At 41.6% G+C, this 22,025-nt stretch overlaps 1 protein-coding gene across 1 annotated transcript; it reads left to right on the forward strand.

The window, feature by feature from the left end:
* Window positions 1-5,080: 5,080 nt before the first annotated feature.
* Window positions 5,081-18,020, forward strand: LOC121877139. Its single transcript, XM_042382758.1, has 5 exons — window positions 5,081-6,240; window positions 9,820-10,023; window positions 12,405-12,473; window positions 17,325-17,411; window positions 17,745-18,020. The coding sequence occupies exons 1-5, from the start codon at window positions 5,506-5,508 to the stop codon at window positions 17,817-17,819; spliced, it is 1,170 nt and encodes a 389-aa protein (XP_042238692.1). The 5' UTR covers window positions 5,081-5,505; the 3' UTR covers window positions 17,820-18,020.
* Window positions 18,021-22,025: the final 4,005 nt, after the last annotated feature.

Below are 22,025 nucleotides of genomic sequence, written 5' to 3' on the forward strand. Positions count from 1 at the left end.
AACGCCTGTCGACGCTGTCGACATTGCAGGCGAGGTTCGCCAGGATATGCATTGCATATCCTGGCGAACCTCGCCGGAAGGTCGCTTGCATATTATGCAAGCGACCTTCCGGTCCTCAGACTGGTACAACTCACGGGGTGATATGCCAGAGGACAATGTGGAAACATTGATAGAACTAATAAGTTTTCTCCTTTCCGTCCGTCGTCCCTTATATAGCCTGGCACAGGAAGTACAGTATGAACCACCCCTGGATATGGTGGATTAGGCAAACAAGCTCTGTCCCCAGGCTATGGGCCCCTTACTGGCGCAGCCCTCAGTGACGTCACCGCAACCCCAGCTACCTCAGATGGAGCAGATGCCTCACTCCCAGACTCCTTATGCGACACAGCTAGCTCCGATTGCTCCTCCCAGCCTGACATATAAACAGAAAACATCTTTAAGAAGCGCACATTGTATAAACGTGGCCACGTAATGGAAGATTGTTTTCAGCTCCGAGGTAATAGTGCACATTTTAAGGCCACACCCGGTGCAAAGCCATTCTCAAGGTCAAACAGTGAGGGAGTCAAACCAGCACCTCCTCTTAACCAGAAAGCGCGCAAATGGTGCACTCTTCACAAATCGACATCTCATAGTTCACATGAGTGCGATTTGCTAATAAAGGCTAGGGAAGTGGACCTTAGTGAAACGGAGGTGTCGTATAGGCGCAAGCAGAAACGTCCCCAGGACAAGTCGTCGGGGGAAGACCAGCGCACACCACAACAAGGAGAGGGCTAGATAGGGTAATCCCCACCCCTCCTCACAGCACTTCTATAGCGGCCTCGTTAGTATCGGCGCTTCGCGAAGTGGAAGTGTTGTCAGTGCCGGTGAAGAGTGGATAATACCAGATTGGCTCTTTATATAGACACAGGTGCTTGCGCTAATGTATTAGCCTTGACATCATATCACGAGTTACAACATAAGTTCCCTCAACGCAACTTCAAATGGAGGCCTAGTAACGCTGAGCTCGAAGGAGTTTCCGGTACTCAGCTGAGCATCAAAGGAATGGTGACATTACCATTCAGATTCTCAAGACGTGGTTCTCCCTTCTACGCGGACTTCTATATAGTCCAGCAGTTTAGTTTGCCAGCCGACGGGTTACTTGGTCTACCAACTCTTCGAAAGAACATGATAGATGTTCTTCCAAGTAATAATAGTGTTACGTTTAAAGGTGTTTCCTACACAGCAATGAGTCATTCTGAAGCTATGCTCACCGCTAGGACGAAAGTGTTGTCTACCAATCCTATTAAGAGGAAGGCGGATCATGCATCAGAGATACCTCTTGAACCTCAACCACACACCTTCCCAGAGTGATTACAGCAGCAAGAGTTGGACGATCGTACCAGCAGTGTTGAAGAGTACTCTCCATTACCAAAATGAGGAAATCACCAAAGCAACTGTCGAACTACCCAACGTGTACACGGGCACAGATGTTGTGTGTCTCCCGGAAACATGCAAGGTAAAAGGGCTGTCATGTGAATCTACCCTGAGCACTATACGCCCTGGTGGTTTGACCGACGTACTGATTCTAAATCGAACAGGCGTTCAACGAATCTTAAAGAAAGGATGTTATTTGTGTGATTTTCTAGTATATCACAACAATGTCGAAGTGCAGCCTACTAAATTCCCAATTCGAGGTATTGTTGCGAAATGCCAACAGACTCGACTGGCCAGGATAGATCAAATAGCACCACATGTTAAGGTGATCGATCATCCACAGAGCAAGACACGTCTTTTAGAGCTGCTTGCCGACTATAGAAATATAGTAGCCTTGCCAGGGGAAACGCTAGGTCAGACAGATTTAACATCCCATCATATAGCGTTAAAGGAGGGAACCAACCCTATTTACGTACCAGCTTATAGACTACCTCATAGCCAGCGCGCTGTAGTACAAGATATGGTACAGGGTATGTTAGATGAGAATGTTATTAGACACTCAAAATCCCCCTTTAATAGCCCATTATTCCTCGTCCCGAAAAAGGATGGTGGATGGCGCCCTGTCATAGATTTCAGGCGCGTCAATGATCAAACGATCCCTGATAGGTACCCAATGCCTATCTTGGCGACATATTGCAATCCTTAGGCAAGGATAATGCGGTATTTAGCAACTTAGATTTGCTTAGTGGGTACTGGCAAATACCACTCGATGAGAAATCACGAGAAATCACGGCATTTAGCACGCCTCTAGGCCACTTTGAGTTTCTACGAATGCCATTTGGTCTCAGAAATGCCCCACTAACATTTCAAAGAATGATCAACACCCTGTTTGCCGGACTAATTGGTACCACAGTCTGCGCTTATTTGGATGATCTAATAGTAGTCAGTAAGGACGTCGGTTCCCATCTCATTAAACTGCGTGAAGTGTTGGCCAAACTTTCTACAGCAGGCCTCAAAATAAAACTCTCGAAGTGCGATTTTTTAAAATCCAGAATCCATTTCCTTGGTCATGTAGTTGACGGTGAGGGCATACATACAGTTAATGATAAAGTCAAAGCTGTATCTCAGTTCCCGCGTCCTACCTCAAATGATCATTAGCAATAACAAGTTTGGTGATGCAGCAAATGATCTTTACAATGCCACTGCCGACCTTCAAGGGAGCAGGCTTTCTGAGCGGAAAGAGCTTGGATACTAGCTGGGAAACCATTTTTTTTTTTAGGGGCATTCGCCCACCCAGCACAGGTCATTTTATGACCCACATCAAGGCCTAGTGGGCGAAAATATAATAAAATTATAATAATAATAAAATGTATGAACTTAATATATATAATAATAATAATAATAATAATAATAATAATAATAATAATAATAATAATAATAATAATAATAATAAATTGAGATCCTGCAATTGTGTATAAATGTGGCATAAGCCAGATCAACGACCTGGCACTTGGTTACTATTATGGTTATGTCATACGGCAGCACATTATGCTTCCAATATCTTCCCAGGCGGTAGTACCTCCCTGTTTGATAGCAACAGTAAAATCAACAGTACGGGAAAAATAACAACAAAGGAACAATAACAATAATAATAAGAGTACTTTAGTAACAATCAAACATTACCCAGCGGACACAAACCCTACCCGCGAACCGCTACCATGGCAGGATAAATATCGAAATAGTGACACTGTTCATCATCATCAAAACCTTACTTTAAATCATTGGAGTAGCCGCTGGAAACTGCCTCATGTCATCGTTTCCTTTAACAGTTGAGAAACCCTGTGTGTTATCATTACATGAACTGTTACCATGTCAACATTAGGTCAATTTGGGGACGACTTGGCCCAAAAGTTTATTATGTGGGCCTTGATACATATTGATAAAACGTACTAAATTTGATGCAAATTTACACACCTTTACCAATTGAGGGCAGGGTAATATTGTTAATATAAACGGAGATAATAAGGATGTTATTATTACCACTACTGCAACTACAACTACTACAACAACTACTACTGTTATTACAACTACTAAAATAACTCCTACTTCTACTACTGATACTGTCCTAAACAAGGTCTTAAATGCCAAGGAGGTGGGGGATAGCCATGGACAGGCTTCGAATCTCCCATTTAGGCTGCCACATGACCATTTGATGGCCCGAGAGTTGGTAGATTGTCCCAGTCTGGGGGACCCGAAGAGGAGGCATCTCTCAAGAGCTCGGGGCTGAGATGGTAGCTTTTGCATATCACTAGTTTTGGCAACCTGTGATGTAATAGTGAGCATGCTCGCCTCTCAAGCGAGGGAACACAGGTTCGATCCCCAGGCAGGATGAAATTATGGGCAAGTTTCTTTACGTCATTTTCCTTTGTCTACCCAGCAGTAATTAGGAAACTGGATGTTAATGGATTTGTGGATCGTGTTCCGGAGTAATTGTTAGCCAGTGAAGTTGACGAGTTATCCGGACTTCACGGATTATTCCTTGACACTAGGTCATGCAACTCGTTATCTTAGGGTGTGGTTGTTGTGTTGGCGACAGCTTCTACACCTTAAACAAATTCACGCCTAGGTGGCCCTATGGCCGGTCATCCCCTAGTTGGAGGGGCATCCATTATATTATATAGTTCTCGGAATAGAGGTTTTGTTTACAAAGTATGGAGTTTCTCTTGGGGAGTTTCGAGGAGGGTTGGCCTCCTCTAGGGTATATAACACTATTATTTCTTAACCACACACTGGAAGTATAGCTGTATCTGTAAATATGGATTTTTATATATAGTTCTGTTTCATAATTTTTAAACAGTTAACAGTAAATACGATGTCACCTAACTGCTATGACGCCAGATGTAATGTATCCAAACATATACTGTATCTATCTACTGCTACGGCTACTACTGTGACTCCTGCTACTATTACGAATACCACTAGTGCTATCGCTATTATTAACAATTATTGAGTGTAATAATAATAAATAATATAAATCGTTTAAGAGTAATAATGCCAATAATAAGTTTTCATAAACATAATATTCCAGGACCTGATGTAGTCGTATTCAGTCCAGGAGAGAGAGAGAGAGAGAGAGAGAGAGAGAGAGAGAGAGAGAGAGAGAGAGAGAGAGAGAGAGTTTTTAAAGTTGTCTATTATCTCCTTATTGGAATTGACGTAAATGATAGCAAGGTAAACAATAAATACACACACAAATTCTTACTGCTGAAACTTCTCCTCGACCTTAATAATATTGTACACAAGATACTTAACCTGGTTATTAATAAAGATAATGGAGGCTGTCAGGGTGACATCACCTACTTCCTCGTTGGTAACTCAAACAAAGTACTGGTAATATCCAATAATTGCCGCGTGTTGACATATACACCACGGTACTCATAGTATATCAACGGTTGCCTTCAATAAGTATGCTGTGACTCTGTTCTTATCAAGCCAGAGTTTAAAGTCTGTTTGCTTTCAAGGCGAGGTAAACACGAACACATTTGCTCGTGATGGCTATCGATTCTCTGAGTATTACACAATATATGTTCCTGGCCACAGCCCACCACCTACTGTTAACCACAGCGGCAGTACAGTTCCTGGCATCGGCCCCACTACATCCTGTGAACCTCAGCGGTAGCACAGTTCCTGCCAACCAAAGTCACTACTGTGCATAAACGATTAATAATAATTGCTATTTAATCAACTTGACCAAGGACAGCTGACAAAGCCACAAGATACTAATTTCCAGTAAAGGCCTTATGGCAGCAGCATCTTGTGTTCTTAGGGCCAGGTGGTCACCCATCCAAGTACTGACCAAACCCAACGTTGCTTAGCATCGCAAATCGAACAAAAAGATGTTTCCAATGTGGTAGTACTGCAATAACAATCACTGACGCTGACTGAACCAGACAGTTGTTACAGGTTTATTGGAAAGACTTGTATTTTTACACGTGAAACTAAAGTGACAGTAGAATTACATAGCCTGATAATACCAGTAATAGAAGATTAAGTTAGGCTCTTTCCTGCAGCGGACACCGCTCAAGAGGGAAGATGACGACGCTGATACAAGACCTGCGACAGGGGTCACTACGGTCACTGGCTGTTGTTCTCCAAGTGGTAGGAATGTTCCCCTACACCTGGCCCAACACCCAGACTCCCTCACCTCACCAGTTCAGCTTAGTACTCTTTCTTTGGGACATGTTCATACAATTATATATCAACATCATTACTCCTCTGCAAATCGTGAAATTATTCTTAACCATGTTCAGGAACGACATCGGCGGCATAGTTTTAAAGTACTCTGTATCCTTAGCATTTATGATAACAAGTCTTGTGTCAGCTTTGCTCTGTTCCAAGAGCAGCAAACTGGCATCTGCCTTAACAGATCTTCACGCAAGAGTGAAGACAAACACACTTGGAAATCAGTGTCACATGAGGCTTGTGTATATCATTATCGTAATGTTGGTGGAAGCGACGATGGTCTTGTTTTCGGTGCCGTTCTACATCAACTACCCGCATCTCTCCCTCGCCGAGAAAATCTGCTTCTTCTTCAACACCCTTTTCAGCGTCCCATCCTTGTATATGTCGCATCTGTTCTTCAGGATGACGTTTTCAATATTGGCGCAGCAGCTGGTGGAGGCGGTGGAGGATGTGGTGTCCCTTGCTCAACATCTTCCCTCCCACAACCTGCAACCCACCAAAGGCCAGCACGACATTGCTACAACTATGATGGACTTCACCACAACTAGCTCACCTCTACATGACTTAGAGTCGCGCATTTTACAGGTAATATAAACAAGAATTTTTTTTCAGTTTCCCCAAAATATTAATTGAGTGGAATGTCAGACAATAATTAACCACCGAGACCAGGGTGAAAATAATATTGGTTTCGCTGTGTGTGTGTGTGTGTGTGTGTGTGTGTGTGTATTATTGCACTTTAGTATTATAAATAAATATACCCCAATATACACACATATATTTACTCGTAAACATAACAATTGTCATGAACTGTTTGGCAAGCAAGCAAAGGGGACAGCTTAGCCAAAACAAATGAGGCCTGAGCTAGCAACTTCCTCAAAGGTTCAAACCTTAACAAGGTTAGTGTAGACAAATAAGGTTGTTACAAGGTTGCTAGCAGGAGAGCTCAGGCTCTCAACTGGTTCAGCAATGTTAAAATTGTTATTATTATCCGCTCTGTATCCGTGTTTTTCTGGCTAAATAAAGTGTTTCAATTCAATTCAATTCAATTCAATTCAACAGTTCTCCTCTATGGTGACACTTTCTGGTGTCACAGGGTAACTCACAAGTGCTAATTAGACTTCTTCCCTGGAGATGATTTACCCAATATACTCTTAGATCTTATCAGTGTACATAGCGTGCAACTTAAATAAAACACCGAAAAGACTAAGAAGTGTTTACCTCAAGAACCTGCCACTTAAGAGTTACAGAAATTAACTACAATATAAGAGTTATAAAAGACACTATAACAATTGGTGGCAAGCAGTAAGATGAATATGAAAATCAGTGAAGAGTGTAAACACAAGTGACATTTAAGTGAATCTTCAAAAAAAAATTCACATTAAGCTGACAGTGGCAAAGTACTTATACTAGAGAACAGAATACCAGTAGTGATAAGATAAAGAGACAATATAAAAAGAGGCTTTCTTATTAAAAAAATGAGTCTCAAGTACCCAGTAGTGAAATCTACCAGCACTTAAGTGTAAATGACACCTCCCGGCCCCTGCCGAGAAGCTGTCGAAGGTTCCACGCAGCTATGAGAGGGTGTGCCATCATTTCCTCCTCCTCTCGACATTATACATTTACCACAAGCGATTGCGGCACCAGATGTTACATAAAATCTACAATGAGCTACAGCCCAACTTTAATCAACATAAGCGTGACATCATCAACCTCTAGAGGCGAACATCATCGACTTCCGACGTCACCACTCGTGAGCAAGGTCCCAGCTATCGTTGAACATCTATGGATTCTACAGTCCAGACTTCAGGTAGACAACAACATCTATTATTCTTACAGACTACACAAACACAAGTGTCTTTCTTCACATGGTAGTCAATATATATATTAAACCATATGCCCAAATGCCTAAAAGTTAAATTAAATAAAGGTATTTGATAACTCATATATCAAAGTAAGAAAACTATCTCAAAGTTTATGTACTTTTAATTCTCTTTCTTTTTTTTATTTCGATAACTAACTATGAATGCTTTTGCATTCACTCCTCGAGTTGGCAAATTAGTGTGTTATGTTGAATTTTAATTAATACATAACCTTTTTCCTTATTTGGGGGTTTAAAAGAGGAAACTAGTGACTCAGGCTCAGATATGGATACCGAAAATTTTCAGGACTCATCAGACCTGGAAGCAACTAGGGAATTATTACCACAAAGTAGCCAAATAGAGTTAACTCGTATGAAGTCAGTTAATTGATGTGAAGAATACGTATATTTTCATTTCGAAGAAATTAACATTAGACAAGACGAGTGCTTTAACTAACTTTGCAAGCATGGCTACAGGTGATTCTACAAACACATACAGTAGACCTCTTCGGTCTATCAAACTGTAAAAATACTTTCAAATACTTGTACTGTCAAGGTACAGGAATTTATAGGTGAATACGCAGGTTTTAATTTCTTGACATTCCTAAGTGCATACGAAGACGTAATGCATCACAATGATGTTAAAGATAAGAATAAAATCTCGTACGTCCGAAGCAACGTCAAAACTGGTTGTCGGGAACACAGAATTTTGTACACCACAGTCATTGGTGATGAAAACCTCGACTACCCAATGTTTAGGAATCATTTTACATCTTTCTCGGAGCACTTGGATCTTTAAGATGGCAGAGCATATAGGTACGAGTGTTTTTGTTCACAACGTACAAGAGGCACAAGCTATTGCCGTACACACAGTGATGGATCTCATATCTTACATGACATACTCAAATTGGTTTGATGACCAAGGGAAAATAACTATGGAAAGTTTCGTGAAGATAAATGAGTTCCAATAGAAAGATAGAATATAAAGCAATGACTAAGCTTGTAGATCACGTGGAGGAATTTTTTGCTGTGGTGGAACTATTTCTAGGGATATGCCAATAGCACCAGTTCCAAGGATCAGCACCAAAATTGCACCGGAACAAAACCCAAAAAGGCAACTTTCTGCAAAATCTACAAAAGGAAAGGACATATCACTGATAACTGTTGGTTCAGAGGACAAAAAGAAAGTTTATTCTTCTGGACCACGGCAAGACCAAGGGAAAGGATCCTCTCATGACTTTATTAATCAAGATTATTCTAATAAACCTCCAAAAAAACAAATGAATAAAATGCCTTTGAACACAAAGGGCACTCAAAGTAAATGGTGTGTGCTGCATGAACCCCATACCCATAATATGGAGGACTGTAAAGCCAAACTGTGACAATGGAAGGAGTACACAGAACGACGAGACACGTCAACAGACTTATGGGGAAGATGGGTGTGTCTAGGAACCAGATCTGGGATAGTGTCAAAAGATCAAGAACACAACGCTTCCATTACCGGTTCATTAATCGCCGCGTTAAACAAGGTGCAGGTGTTGACTGTACCAGCGAGGATAGGTAACAATCAGTTATCCCTAGACATTGATATGGGAGCCTGTGCAAATGTTATCTCATTAGTGTCATTCAACGAATGAAAGCAGCGGTATCCTCCCAATAAGTAGCCAGGGCCCAAATTCACTAACACTGCTGAGATACGAAGTTCATAACTGCCGGGAGATCTGAAGTCCACATGAACTATCGTAAGAATGATTCACAAACGGTTCATAACTTAGCTGTTGTGTTCACACCAAATCTGCAGTGATGTCACGTCTCCCCCCGCTCCCGGAGGGGGATACACAAATGATGTCACGCCGTTGAATTGTAGTAAAGGAAGAATGGTTACAGTTTATTGACAATCACACTTTGGGGAATATATAACCTCCCTTACATATTGTTGTGTACCTCACTTGACCACATTACCAAGTGATTGGTCCTCCCAACATTGATAATTAGTATGCACAGGTAGGCGCGCCATCTGTTGGTAAATAAACTAATTTATCACAAAGCTTCAATGAGATTAATTAGGAACTGTACACAAATTCTTTATAATGGGTCTTGATTTAAGTTTCATAAACAACGAAGTTATTTTATATGTAATTTTCAAAGTATTGTTTTTGTACATGAACAATAAAACCATATACTTACTGTGCATCCAACATGAATACCAAATACAAACGTGTAGGTTAATATCACATTGTGAGACATATATTTCTCAACATATCTTCCACTTTATTACCGTTTTTTTTTTTTTTTTTAACTTTTAGGTCGAAGAAACACGAGAGAAGCTGACTGACTACTTCTTCCTTGGGATGACAACAATACTAGTGACGGGCCTGATATTATGTGTGGCAACTATATACACACTGTCTCGCGGGTACTTTGAGGGAGGCTTTACCTTTACCTTACTGTTGGGGGCAACAATCATGCTGATTAACATGTGCAGTGTCGGTCAAAACTTCATTAATGAGGTAAGATTGTTGTGTCACTGTGAGGTAGAGGTGTACGTGTCACTGTGAGGTAGGGGTGACATGTTACTATAAGTCAGGGGTGATATGTCACTATAAGACAAGGGTGTTCCTGCCAATATAAGACAAGGGTGTTCCTGCCAATATAAGACAAGGGTGTTCCTGCCAATATAAGGCAAGGGTGTTCCTGCCAATATAAGGCAAGGGTGTTCCTGCCAATATAAGGCAAGGGTGTTCCTGCCAATATAAGACAAGGGTGTTCCTGCCAATATAAGGCAAGGGTGTTCCTGCAATTATAAGACAAGGGTGTTCCTGCAATTATAAGACAAGGGTGTTCCTGCCAATATAAGGCAAGGGTGTTCCTGCCAATATAAGACAAGGGTGTTCCTGCCAATATAAGGCAAGGGTGTTCCTGCAATTATAAGGCAAGGGTGTTCCTGCCAATATAAGGCAAGGGTGTTCCTGCCAATATAAGGCAAGGGTGTTCCCGCCATTATAAGGCAGTGGTGTTCCTGCCTTTATAAGGCAGGGGTGTTCCTGCCTTTATAAGGCAGGGGTGTTCCTGCCTTTATAAGGCAGGGGTGTTCCTGCCTTTATAAGGCAGGGGTGTTCCTGCCATTATAAGGCATGGATGATATTCCTGCCATTATAAGGCAGGGGTGTTCCTACCATTATACAGCAGGGTGTTCCTGCAATTATAAGGCAGTGGTGTTCCTGCCTTTATAAGGCATGGATATTCCTGCCATTATAAGGCAGGGTGTTCCTACCATTATACGGCAGGGGTGTTCCTGCCATTATGGGTGTTCCTGCCATTATATGACAGGGGTGTTCCTACCATTATAAGGCAGGGGTGTTCCTTCAATTATAAGGCAGGGGTGTTCCTGCCATTATAAGACAGGGGTGTTCCTGCCTTTATAGGGCACGGGTGTTCCTTCAATTATAAGGCAGGGGTGTTCCTGCCATTATAAGACAGGGGTGTTCCTGCCTTTTTAGGGCAGGGGTGTTCCTGCAATTATAAGGCAGTGGTGTTCCTGCCTTTAAAAGGCAGGAGTGTTCCTGCCCTTATAAGGCAGGGGTGTTCCTACCATTATAAGGCAGGGGTGTTCCTGCCTTTATAGGGCAGGGGTGTCCCTGCCTTTATAGGGCAGGGGTGTTCCTGCCTTTATAGGGCAGGGGTGTTCCTGCCTTTATAGGGCAGGGGTGTTCCTACCATTATATGGCAGGAGTGTTCCTGCCTTTATAGGGCAGGGGTGTTCCTGCCTTTATAGGGCAGGGGTGTTCCTGCCATTATAAGACAGGGGTGTTCCTACCATTATAAGGCAGGGGTGTTCCTGCCTTTATAAGGCAGGGGTGTACTTGTCACTATAACGCACGATGAATTTAATCCCGGATATTCATTTATCTTATAACATCCTGGTGGGAGTAAGAGGTGTGGCCGTTAGTATATTTTAGTGATGATGGTAACTATTCATTATGTAGATTAATCACTGTCCTTCTCCTGTCTTTTATTACAGGTGAGTTTAAAAACAAAATCTGCCTTTGTGGATACTTACTTGGATCATGTGAAGATAAAGGACCCCAGTTTATTTCACCTGATGATTAAATGCTGTATCACTAATTTGGGGGTCGGGTTGAGCAAGTTGGGTCGGGTTAGGTTAGGTTAGGTTACGTTTATTTCTTGCTTCACAATCTTTATATTTTTAGTTGTAATTTGGAAACTATCAAATAAAAATAATTACAAATATATAAACTTGCCATTTGTATATATTTTTCTATACTTGTTAACAAATGATTTTTCCCAGAATATCTCGGTTGTGGTTTTCATGTACCTCTATGTACCTCGTCAAATACTTCCTAGAACACATAGTAGCTTGGTCACACATAAGTACACAAATAATTGTTTTTAGGTAAAGGCTTCAAACCCAAATTGTCTTTTCTCTTTTTATTGTTAACATAGTCTATGCACAATTAACGTATGACATCACCTTAATTAACACTATGAGCAATGACTGTTAGTATAGCTTAAGGCGAGTTGTAGCGAGCTTCGTTAACACACCTGTGGTGTGTCCGAGATACCTGGGTTGACTGGTGTCACCAGCTAGTTATTGCTGACTTCAGCTGGGCAGTGATGTGCAGCGGTCATTTGAAAGATTACGTGACCTAGACGTCACTTGCACCAGTATTACTAAGGCTCTATTTACTAGACACTTGCTCATAGTTTAATTATCGTGAGTGCTGTAATTATATAAAACTAATGCATGTAGCCCACTGTCTGTTAGACATGGTCTAATACACCCACTTAATACTGTCATGTTTTTGGTGTCCTCAGTAATATAATTCTGACACACAAATCTCCTGAGAAAGATTTCTTCTATAACCAACAGGTCGACAAGGCGGCCGGAATGTTGAAGAAATTTAGTTGCCAATCGTCAAACTATTTCGTCAAGGCTCAGGTACAGTAGACTGTGGAGATAAATTATTCAGCTTTAATTCCAGTTGCCATAACTGTTTCATATGAGATGACTTTAACAATCCTTTTTACTGTGTAAAACTCTGAAGAGAGAGATAGAGAGAAAGGTTGTAAAACTGCATAACAGTGGCATCACATTTTTTACCTTACCAAACTTTACCTAACCTAGCCTAACCTTACCTAACCTTACCTAACCTAACCTTTACCTAACCTGACCTTTACCTAACTTTTACCTAACCTAATCTTTACCTAACTTAACCTTTACCTAACCAAACCTTTATTTAACCAAATCTTTACTTAACCTTAACATTTTCTTCTTTTTTCGATGATAAAACAAGTCTAACAAACTTTATTACAGCATATATTAATATTTTTATCCAATAGGGAAATAGCGACTTACTATATCTGAGTTGAGCATGTTACAGCAGTTAATGAGTTCCTGTAAGTTACGGCCTCGAATACTGTCTCGCTTACGGGGTCAGCTGACAAATATTTGTTTTGAGTATACTGATCAGAGACTGTAACTCCAGTTACAGGGTAAACAAAGAGATACAGTTGGCGCTTCTCTGCCAAGGTTTGCAGTCGGGCTAACTCAAAATATTGACACCTTCTCCTGTGGTGCTCCTCCAAGCATTGCAGTATGGAATAATTGTCTCCCAGCTGAGGGGGTTGATTTGGCATTTTTTCAGGTTTGTCTTAAGACCATCCTTAAACCTTTTCAGTTGTTCGCCAGCGTTACGTTTACTGTTCGTTAGGTGACTGTAATGTGGCTTCTTAGGCAGTCTACTGTCGTCCATGCTGGAAACATGGCCAATCCAACATAGTTGTTCATAGATAATGGTAGCCTCGATGCTAATACAGTTGGTGTCAACGAGAATAATGACATTTGTTCTCTTGTCTTCCCAGCAAACTCGGAGGATGGAACATTGATTAAGTTTGTGAAAGTTTTCATCTGCCTTGAGGTGCCTTCTTTATGTGACCCACGTCTCACTGCCATATAGCAGGGCAGGGAGGACCACTGCTCGATATATGTGCAAGTTTGTAGATAATTTTAGCTCCCTACGGCTGAAGACATGGGTATGGAATCTGCAAAGGCTTGAGATGCATATCTAATCCGATGTTGAATCTCTTCATCGATGTCCGCGTGTGGGGACAGGTGGGAGCCGAGATACTGAAAGTGGGTAACATTAGAGACGGTAGTACAGTTAAGCTGGATGGATGGTGGAGGTGTGGCTGAACCAGGGGCAGGCTGAAAGGGATATTGAGACTTACATACATTCACCTCAAGGCTGAAGTGTGCATATGTATCTGCATAGGTGTTCAGGATTCTCCTGTAGGGCGCATTCAGTGTGAGTGACAAGGGTGAGGTCGTCTGCCTGCTGAAGTCCAGTAATGGAAGCTGCCGACACCTTTGTTCCTGCTGAAGTCGTCTTATGTGGAAAAGCTCCTTCATCCGGTACTCGATGTCCACCCAGCCGGTTAAATTGGCACTGGCATGAGTAAGGAAGGCAGCCAAGAAAATGGAAAAGAGAGTTGGTGCCAGTACATATCCTCGTTTTATCCCCGTTTGGATGGGGAAGAACTCAGATTGGGTGCCATTGTGCAGGACACTGCCGTTCATGCCATCTTGGAATTGCCTAACGATGGCGATGAATTTTGGCAGGCAGCCAAAACGGCTTCCCTGTTGACTGAGTCGAAGGCCTTGTTTAGGTCAATGAAGGCGATGTACAGGTCGCAATACTGTTCTCTGCACTTTTTCTATGTCTGATGGGCAACAAAGATCATGTGTTGGTCTAAAGCCATATTGAGATTCTGGGAGGAAATTTTCCGCCTCAGGAAGAAGCCTGTTCAGGAGGACCCGGGTGATAATATTGCCAGCTACGGACAGCAACGAAATCCCGCGGTAGTTGCCATAGTCTGGCTGGTTTCTCTTATTTTTATAAATATTGACGATGGAGGACGTCTTTAAGAGCTTAGGGGATTTCCTTCCTGTCCCATATATTTTCCAGGGGATAGTGGAGACGGCTAGTAAGCAGAGGTTCTCCTGCTTTATACACCTCGGCTGGGATTCCATCAGGCTCTGAGGCTTTGTTATCTTTCATCTTCTGATGGCAGTTGCTACCTACTGCAGCGATGGACGATAGCTGAGGTGGGTCAGCTCAAGATGCTTTGGGACCTGTGCTTTCCAGCGCTGATGGATCCCTTCCTCGTCTTTATTTAGGGAGTTACCGTCGGATGAGTGGAAGGGGGCTGTGCCAAGAGTGATTCGCCCATTAAATGTTTTAGTGGAATTGAAAGATTCGAGCATCTTGTGGTGATCTGCAAGTTTTGAGTTTTATGTGCTTTATTTTTAAACCAGTTGTTTTTTAGTTTGCAAGTTAGTACTGGGCAGCCGCTTTCTTCTTGTAGAAGGTATCAGCTTTGGTCCAAGAGTGAGGGTTGTTCTGCCAGTCAGTTAAAGCAGCATGTTTATCATCGACGAGTACATTGATTGCCGGGTCATTGTCATCAAACCAATCCTGGTGTATTCTTTCGATCTAGCCGAGGGTCTCTCTGCAGGGTTTTGACATGACAGTGTCGAGAATATCCCATTCGACACTGGGATTTGGGTTGTTTGTTGTTGGGTTGTTTATCAGCCCATGTTCAAGCTGCTTTCTGAAAGCATTTACTGCCTCTGGATCCTCCAGACGCTTAGTATTAAAACCTCTTCTGCAGGCATGCTGCCTTCGCCGTTTTGGGGCGACGTGAAGTGAGAGCTTAGCTCTGACAAGCCGATGATCAGTGTCACTGTGGTCTGAGCCACGTATGATACGGGTGCCGAGGACATCTCCGTGATCTCTTTCTCTGACAATGATATAGTCAATGAGATGCCACTGTTTGGATCGTGGGTGTTGCAATGAACCTTTGAACTTGTCAGCCTGTCTAAACAAGGTATTGGAGATAGTGAGGTTGTGTGCAGCACACTTGCTGAGGAAGATTAGGCTGTTGGGATTACCCTTACCTAGTTCATTTCTCCCTATTGTTTCATGTCAAATGTCAGCATATCTGCCAACTCTGGTATTGAAGTCACCAAGGAGCAGAACCGTAAAAGGCCTCCTTGATGTCAACCTCTGCATCCAGTGTTGGGGCGTATGCACTGATGAAAGAGGCATGACGTGAATGATTCAGTGGGACTCGGGGCGTCATGAAGCACTCATTGATCCCAATAGGCATTTCAGTTACCCTGTGTAGCATGCGTTGCCGGATGGTAAAGCCAACTCCATAGATGAGGTTTTTCTCTGCAGTAGTCTTACCCTTCCAGAAGAAGGTATAGCCAGAACCCCTTTCTGTGAGTTGACTCTCGTCCAAGAACCAGGACTCACTAAAGGCTGCTATGTCGATGTTATACCTAGCCAGCTCTTTTGCCACAAGGGCAGTTCTTCTTTCAGGATGCTCATTTTTGCCAGTATCCAGAGGGGTCCTGACATTCCATGCAGCAACCATAAGAAGTTGGATAGTTTGTTTTTGTTTGGATCTGTGAATTTGATTATAGTTTCGGCCGCATAAAGATGACCTTACTGGGTGAGGTTGCCCAGTCAGGTTTTTTTTTATTAGGCAGACTATGCTTAGGGCACCTTTTCTAGTCCCCTCCCCATGTGGGGTGAGCAGAGTGGCTCCTCAAAAGGGCTGCTCAGTCGCAGAGACAGGACTGGATTGCCCTGCTGCCTAGATCCCAGTGCATAAACGACCATCTTATCTATGCCACCTATGTGCTGAGTTGTGACTAGAGACTCCCAGCAGTCATCTTTGCGTGTCCCCGTCGCTACTCGTCCGTCGCCATAGGACTTTTGGGGGTATAGGGGTTTTGATGATGATGCGAGGTATGATGAGCTGGATGATGGCTATGTGCTAGTTGATTTATTTGGAAAGGCAGGAACACAAACTGTAACCACACATCTTGGCTCTCCCTTTTCCTGATTCAGTGGTGCAAATCTTGCAACGACTCGGGAGAGGGAGAGTTGCAATGGAATGCCGATAACCCAATTTGTTGGGTTTCGCCTTAGTAACCTGTCCATCATGCATTGCCTTCATCCTCAGGTGTAGTCGTTGGGTTCCCATGTTGGTCACCTCTTCCGCCTATACCACCGTTGGGGGTCTTGTTGGAGCTCTGTAAGCATGTCTGCCTGATGCGGGGCTTGACCGCCAATTTGTGGTTCAGGGTTTACTCCCGTAGCCTTATACCTACCAAGGCTAATCCACAAGGCAGTGGGGCAATGGTTGATAGGCGCCAGGACGTGTCCACGTGCCAGTGGGCCTAGGCGCCATCCCTCTGGGGGTCCACTGCTACTCCGCGATCCCCTGCTAGTCTATCCTGGGCCCACGAGGCACCCAGTTACCGTGTGTTGCCACGAGGAAGCACAGCAGGAGTCTTGATGGTGAAGTGGCTGTGTACTGACAGGGGAAGACTTATGTAAGTTGTTTTCCTGCTCGCCACGAGGGCCAGCCAGCAGTGGTAGCTGAAACGAGAAGGAGCAAGCAGTGCTTGCAAGTTAACACTAACGTAATGTTGCCACACTAGACGCATTTTAGCGAACACACACACACACACACACACACACACACACACACACACACACACACACACACACACACTGCCTGGGTCAAGACATTAGCCTGCTCGACCTGGTGGCTAAGGAGTTAAAAATTTATTATAGCTACAACATAATTTGAGGTGCTACATCACCAATACTTAAGATGGTAAATGAGAAACATCTGTGCCTAGGCTCTTAAATCATGTTAAACACCGGTGTTATATTTGCAGGCCGGTTTAGTATCTGTGTCATATCTCCGACAGGTGAGATACTTGCTGCACCTCCTGGAACCACTACAGATATTCGATTTTTATGGATGGTACAGGCTGGACTACAGCACCGTGGTGGGGGTGAGTCGTGAGGGATACTTCACCTTTCTCTTTCTTTCCATTCATGTCTTTATATATGTATCTTTGACCTTAAGGTGATACTTTTCTCTCTGACTATCACTAAATGTAATTTTGCTGACTAATGGTCAAACAAACATAATATTTCAGGTGTATTCTCCTGCATCTCCTTCTTCTACTTCGACCAAAATAACAATAAAAAATATGAATAAAAGAAACAATGTAAAAATAAATTATGAATATCGAAAAAAATATTATTCCTCACTAATTCACGATACAGTAGATAAATTCACCTGATATGTTAGATACAGCGGCTCATGTGTATTGTATTGACAGGTGGTGAACCTGCTGGTGACCTACCTGGTGATCCTGGTGCAGGTTGGTGACCAACCCCTCAACCGCCAGGCTTAACGCACCACCAATGCCACCACCTATACCTGGACTACAATGCTTACTATAATTACTCCTAGATGTATGCGTATAATAAATTATATATCAATAAATGTACTGTAGAGTATTTCACTCACTGTTGTGTAAACAATTCAAATTTACTCATCGTTAGTCCAAATTTTCTCACCAGTGCGATTCTGTTCGTCTAGCTGACTATGTGAATGAAGTAAAAAAAATAATTTTTAGATTTATTACAATTTGTTGAATTTTAAGATAAATGTTAAATTTTCTAAGCTTGTAAAACAAACAGATATGCCGCCCGACGGTGTATCTTAATTAAATGCCTGGACAGGGAAGACTACGTCGCTTTTATCCCGAGACCACTGTCTTTCACTGTCAAAAAAATGCTTAAATTACCCTCGTGTGAAGCATCGATTCCTTATCACAATCCGTCGTCACCACACTTTCAATAATTATAGCTCTGCCAAACTCCAGCTTATGCGATTCCAACCCGCCTACAAATATCATGATTCTGGATTATCCAACACTAGACTGTTACTGTAATTGTTCTTCTCGTAACTGTGAACAAAAAAACACATTTAGTTGCGTTATTCTCAAAGCATTTGCTTAAGAAATCTTGATCAGTTGTCTTTGTGCTGCAACTTAATGTGGCAACTTAAGTGTGTCACCTCTCCAGTCGTGGGAAACTCAACTAATTTAGGTTTTAGAAACCAGATCTCAGTCTATAACTGGTGCTGCGGTGCTGTTCTGAACCTGTGGGACACATAAGGTCCACCAACTTCAGGTCATCTGATTAATCTAGTTTGGCAGATGAGTGGTGTAACTTGCAACACCCTGAGGATGGAACATAATTGTTGGGATGAACCATCAACGTGACCTAGCACACTACCCGAGCTTTACAAGTATGAGTTAATATAATCAACCTATTGCTGCTAACGTTCGCCACGACATCACGAACCAGTGATCCTTCGGGTCTGTGATCAGGTGAAAACTCCATGTACAAATACGATGAGTGTGAGTGTTTGAGTTATTCAGATCGGATATATTCTGTAAAACAAACAATATTTCATTAATAAAAATAGAAGGATAAGTGTATCAGGGTCTTATAAATTATAGTTTTTAGAATGTTTATTTCCGGGTTATGGATATGGTGTTTTTTTCAGAATTAATCAATATGTCAACAATGAGCCAAGTTTGCTCCTGTATTTGAACATTTTAACCAGATTATATGGTCCTTTTAGATAATAAATCTGGTGTGTATCTTCACTTTCTATGTTTACAAGATGACAAGATGATGGGGCGTATATATCATTTGTGTTTTGTTATTATATTGAAATTTATGTATCTATACTTGTCCCTGTATCTGTACCTGCACAGTATATGTAAGTCCACATGTTCTATTCCTTGTGCATTAAACTAATTGAAAGAATAAAATTTGATTGTACAGTTCAATTTCCTTAATTTTCTCACCTTCTTCTGAGACTTTATTTGGATTCATTGGCGTAAAGTGAAAATCACTACCTTAGCTAACCAGACTTTAGCAATATTTTATATCGTTTCTTTTTCAAGTCTAATTCTTCAAAACAATAAATAAAATACAGGAGTGAAAAAAATTCCAATAGCAGTAATAATGACATCAATAAAAATACCATCGGTTCCCTGGTCCCACGCAGTAGGTCGAGGGTTCGAGTCCTGGCTGGTGAGGTTGTTGATTATATGTTGAAAGTCCGCGTGTTATATGGACTAAAAATGGAATAAAAATGAAATGTATATATATATATATATATATATATATATATATATATATATATATATATATATATATATATATATATATATATATATATATATATATATATAGGAAAACACAGAAGTTCAGCTTTCGTGTAATTCCATCTTCAGGGTGAGTACAGACTAGTCGTACTCACTGTGATAATTACACAAAGTATTATCACATATACCTAGATCGCCTACAGTGATTTACTTGCATATATATATATATATATATATATATATATATATATATATATATATATATATATATATATATATATATATATGATGTTATATGTAGTGATGATGGATGTTGTTATATGTAGTGATGATGGTGGTGTTATATGTAGTGATGATGGATGATGTTATATGTAGTGATGATGGATGATGTTATATGTAGTGATGATGGGTGGTGTTATATGTGTGATGATGGATGATGTTATATGTAGTGATGATGGATGATGTTATATGTAGTGATGATGGGTGATGTTATATGTATGATGATGGATGATGTTATATGTAGTGATGATGGATGATGTTATATGTAGTGATGATGGATGATGTTATATGTATGTGATGATGGGTGGTGTTATATGTGATGATCTATATCTATATAAAACAAAGAAGTCTGTCTGTTTGTCTGTGTGTCCACTTGAGAATCTCGAATACTTTACCGATCTGTAGTGATGATGGATGGTGTTATATGTAGTGATGATGGCTGATGTTATATATATAGAATATGAAAGTATCCTCTGTTGTCATTGGCAGCATGGATAGAAATGTGAATACTACAGTGCAAAGAGAGTACAAAGGAGAATCTGCTGGACTGTGCTGCTCTCATGGGAAAGTACATTGGGATTGGAAAAAACACCACACCATTAAAGACTCTCATGCTGGGAACAACAACAGAGTCAAAAACTTCTTGGAAAATATACTGAAGTACAATTCATGTTCCCAGATGACATCCTTTGGAGTTACGAGTAGTTCGTGAGCACGGATACATACCAACATTCAAAGTCCAGGGTCAAGTCTATCCTGGCCAGATCCCTCTTACCACTGGAGAAGATGAGCAGGCAAAGTTCTCCAAATCTACTTCATGGGAGATCATGAAAGCAGACTACTATCAGGTGTGGCAACATTCAAGGCGTCAGACATGACATTGTCCTATCTAACAAGAAATGCTGCATGGGCGCAACACGTATGTACAGTCATTTAAAATGCCTGGAAAACATGCCTTCTGGCGAGTACAAAGTCAGGATCAAAGCGGACACCTTAATGCACAGTGAGACAATGTGGAGCCTCCCGGAGGCGTCCTACCGTGGCCTGGAAAGAGCCGCCCGGGGTCAGAATACGCTGGTATACGATAATTTGATATATTTAGTAAAGTTTGAAGGTATCTTACTGTAAATAACTTCAACTGAACACGTTCTCATAACATCTACAGCCTGGTATAACTAGTGAAGAGTACACATCATAAGAATATTGCTAGTGAATATTGCTAAGCATAAACATACCTTAATTTTATTGGTTGTTGAGTAACACCACCTTAATTATGTTTTGATGTCTTTAGCAAATTTAATGCATTTTAATGTATAATGAAAAACTAATCGTATGATCAAGTTTAGTTTGATCTTATGATCATTTTTCACAGGTTCAAACACATGGTTCAGCTGGGGGTCATGACGTGACACAAAGGCTCATGCCAGACGGTGAATCAGGCAGGTCAACCACAGGCAGGTCAATCACAAGGCAAGTGATCCGTGACCAGCGCGACACAGGCACCATGAACTAAGTCTGGTTCTTGGATCCGGCGACAAAAATGGCTTGTGGATTTTTGAACCTGTGAAACTGGAAGTGTTGACTGAAGCGTCATAAAATTTTCATACGGCTTTTATGATCCTCAGTTTGTAAAGTATTTTTTGAGCTGTAAGTAGAGAGAAACATTTCACTAGTTCAAGTTATTTTTTTTACTTTGATTTTTTATTTCTCAATTTTGTGTAATTTTTTGGGGTCATTGTTTTTTACCGTTCGTCGGGGCCAGACAATGATGGAGGCTACTGTCATGATCTACGTCGTCTGTGTATCTGATCTGTCACTCACTTCCATTCTCACTTCCACCAGTCTCTCTTCCTTACTCCCCTATAGTCACTCTCCTGTCACCCTCCCTCACTCTCACAGTCACTCTTCTTTCTCTCCTGTGTCACTCTCCCATAGTCGCTCTCCTTCCCCTATTGCAAGTCCTCTCTCCTGCGTCACTCTCTCACAGTCACTCTCCGCTCACTCCCTCAGTCATTCTTTACTCTCCTACAGTTACTCTCACTCACTTTACCACGATCACTCTCCCACAGTCATCTATCTCTGTGTATACTAGTCTTCACTGGCCACGCCCCAACCAATGGAATGTAAAAAAAAATGAAATCCATAAAGAATCTC

Source organism: Homarus americanus, unplaced genomic scaffold (assembly GCF_018991925.1).
Source record: "Homarus americanus isolate GMGI-L3 unplaced genomic scaffold, GMGI_Hamer_2.0 scaffold7976, whole genome shotgun sequence".
NCBI classification, from domain to species: domain Eukaryota; kingdom Metazoa; phylum Arthropoda; class Malacostraca; order Decapoda; family Nephropidae; genus Homarus; species Homarus americanus.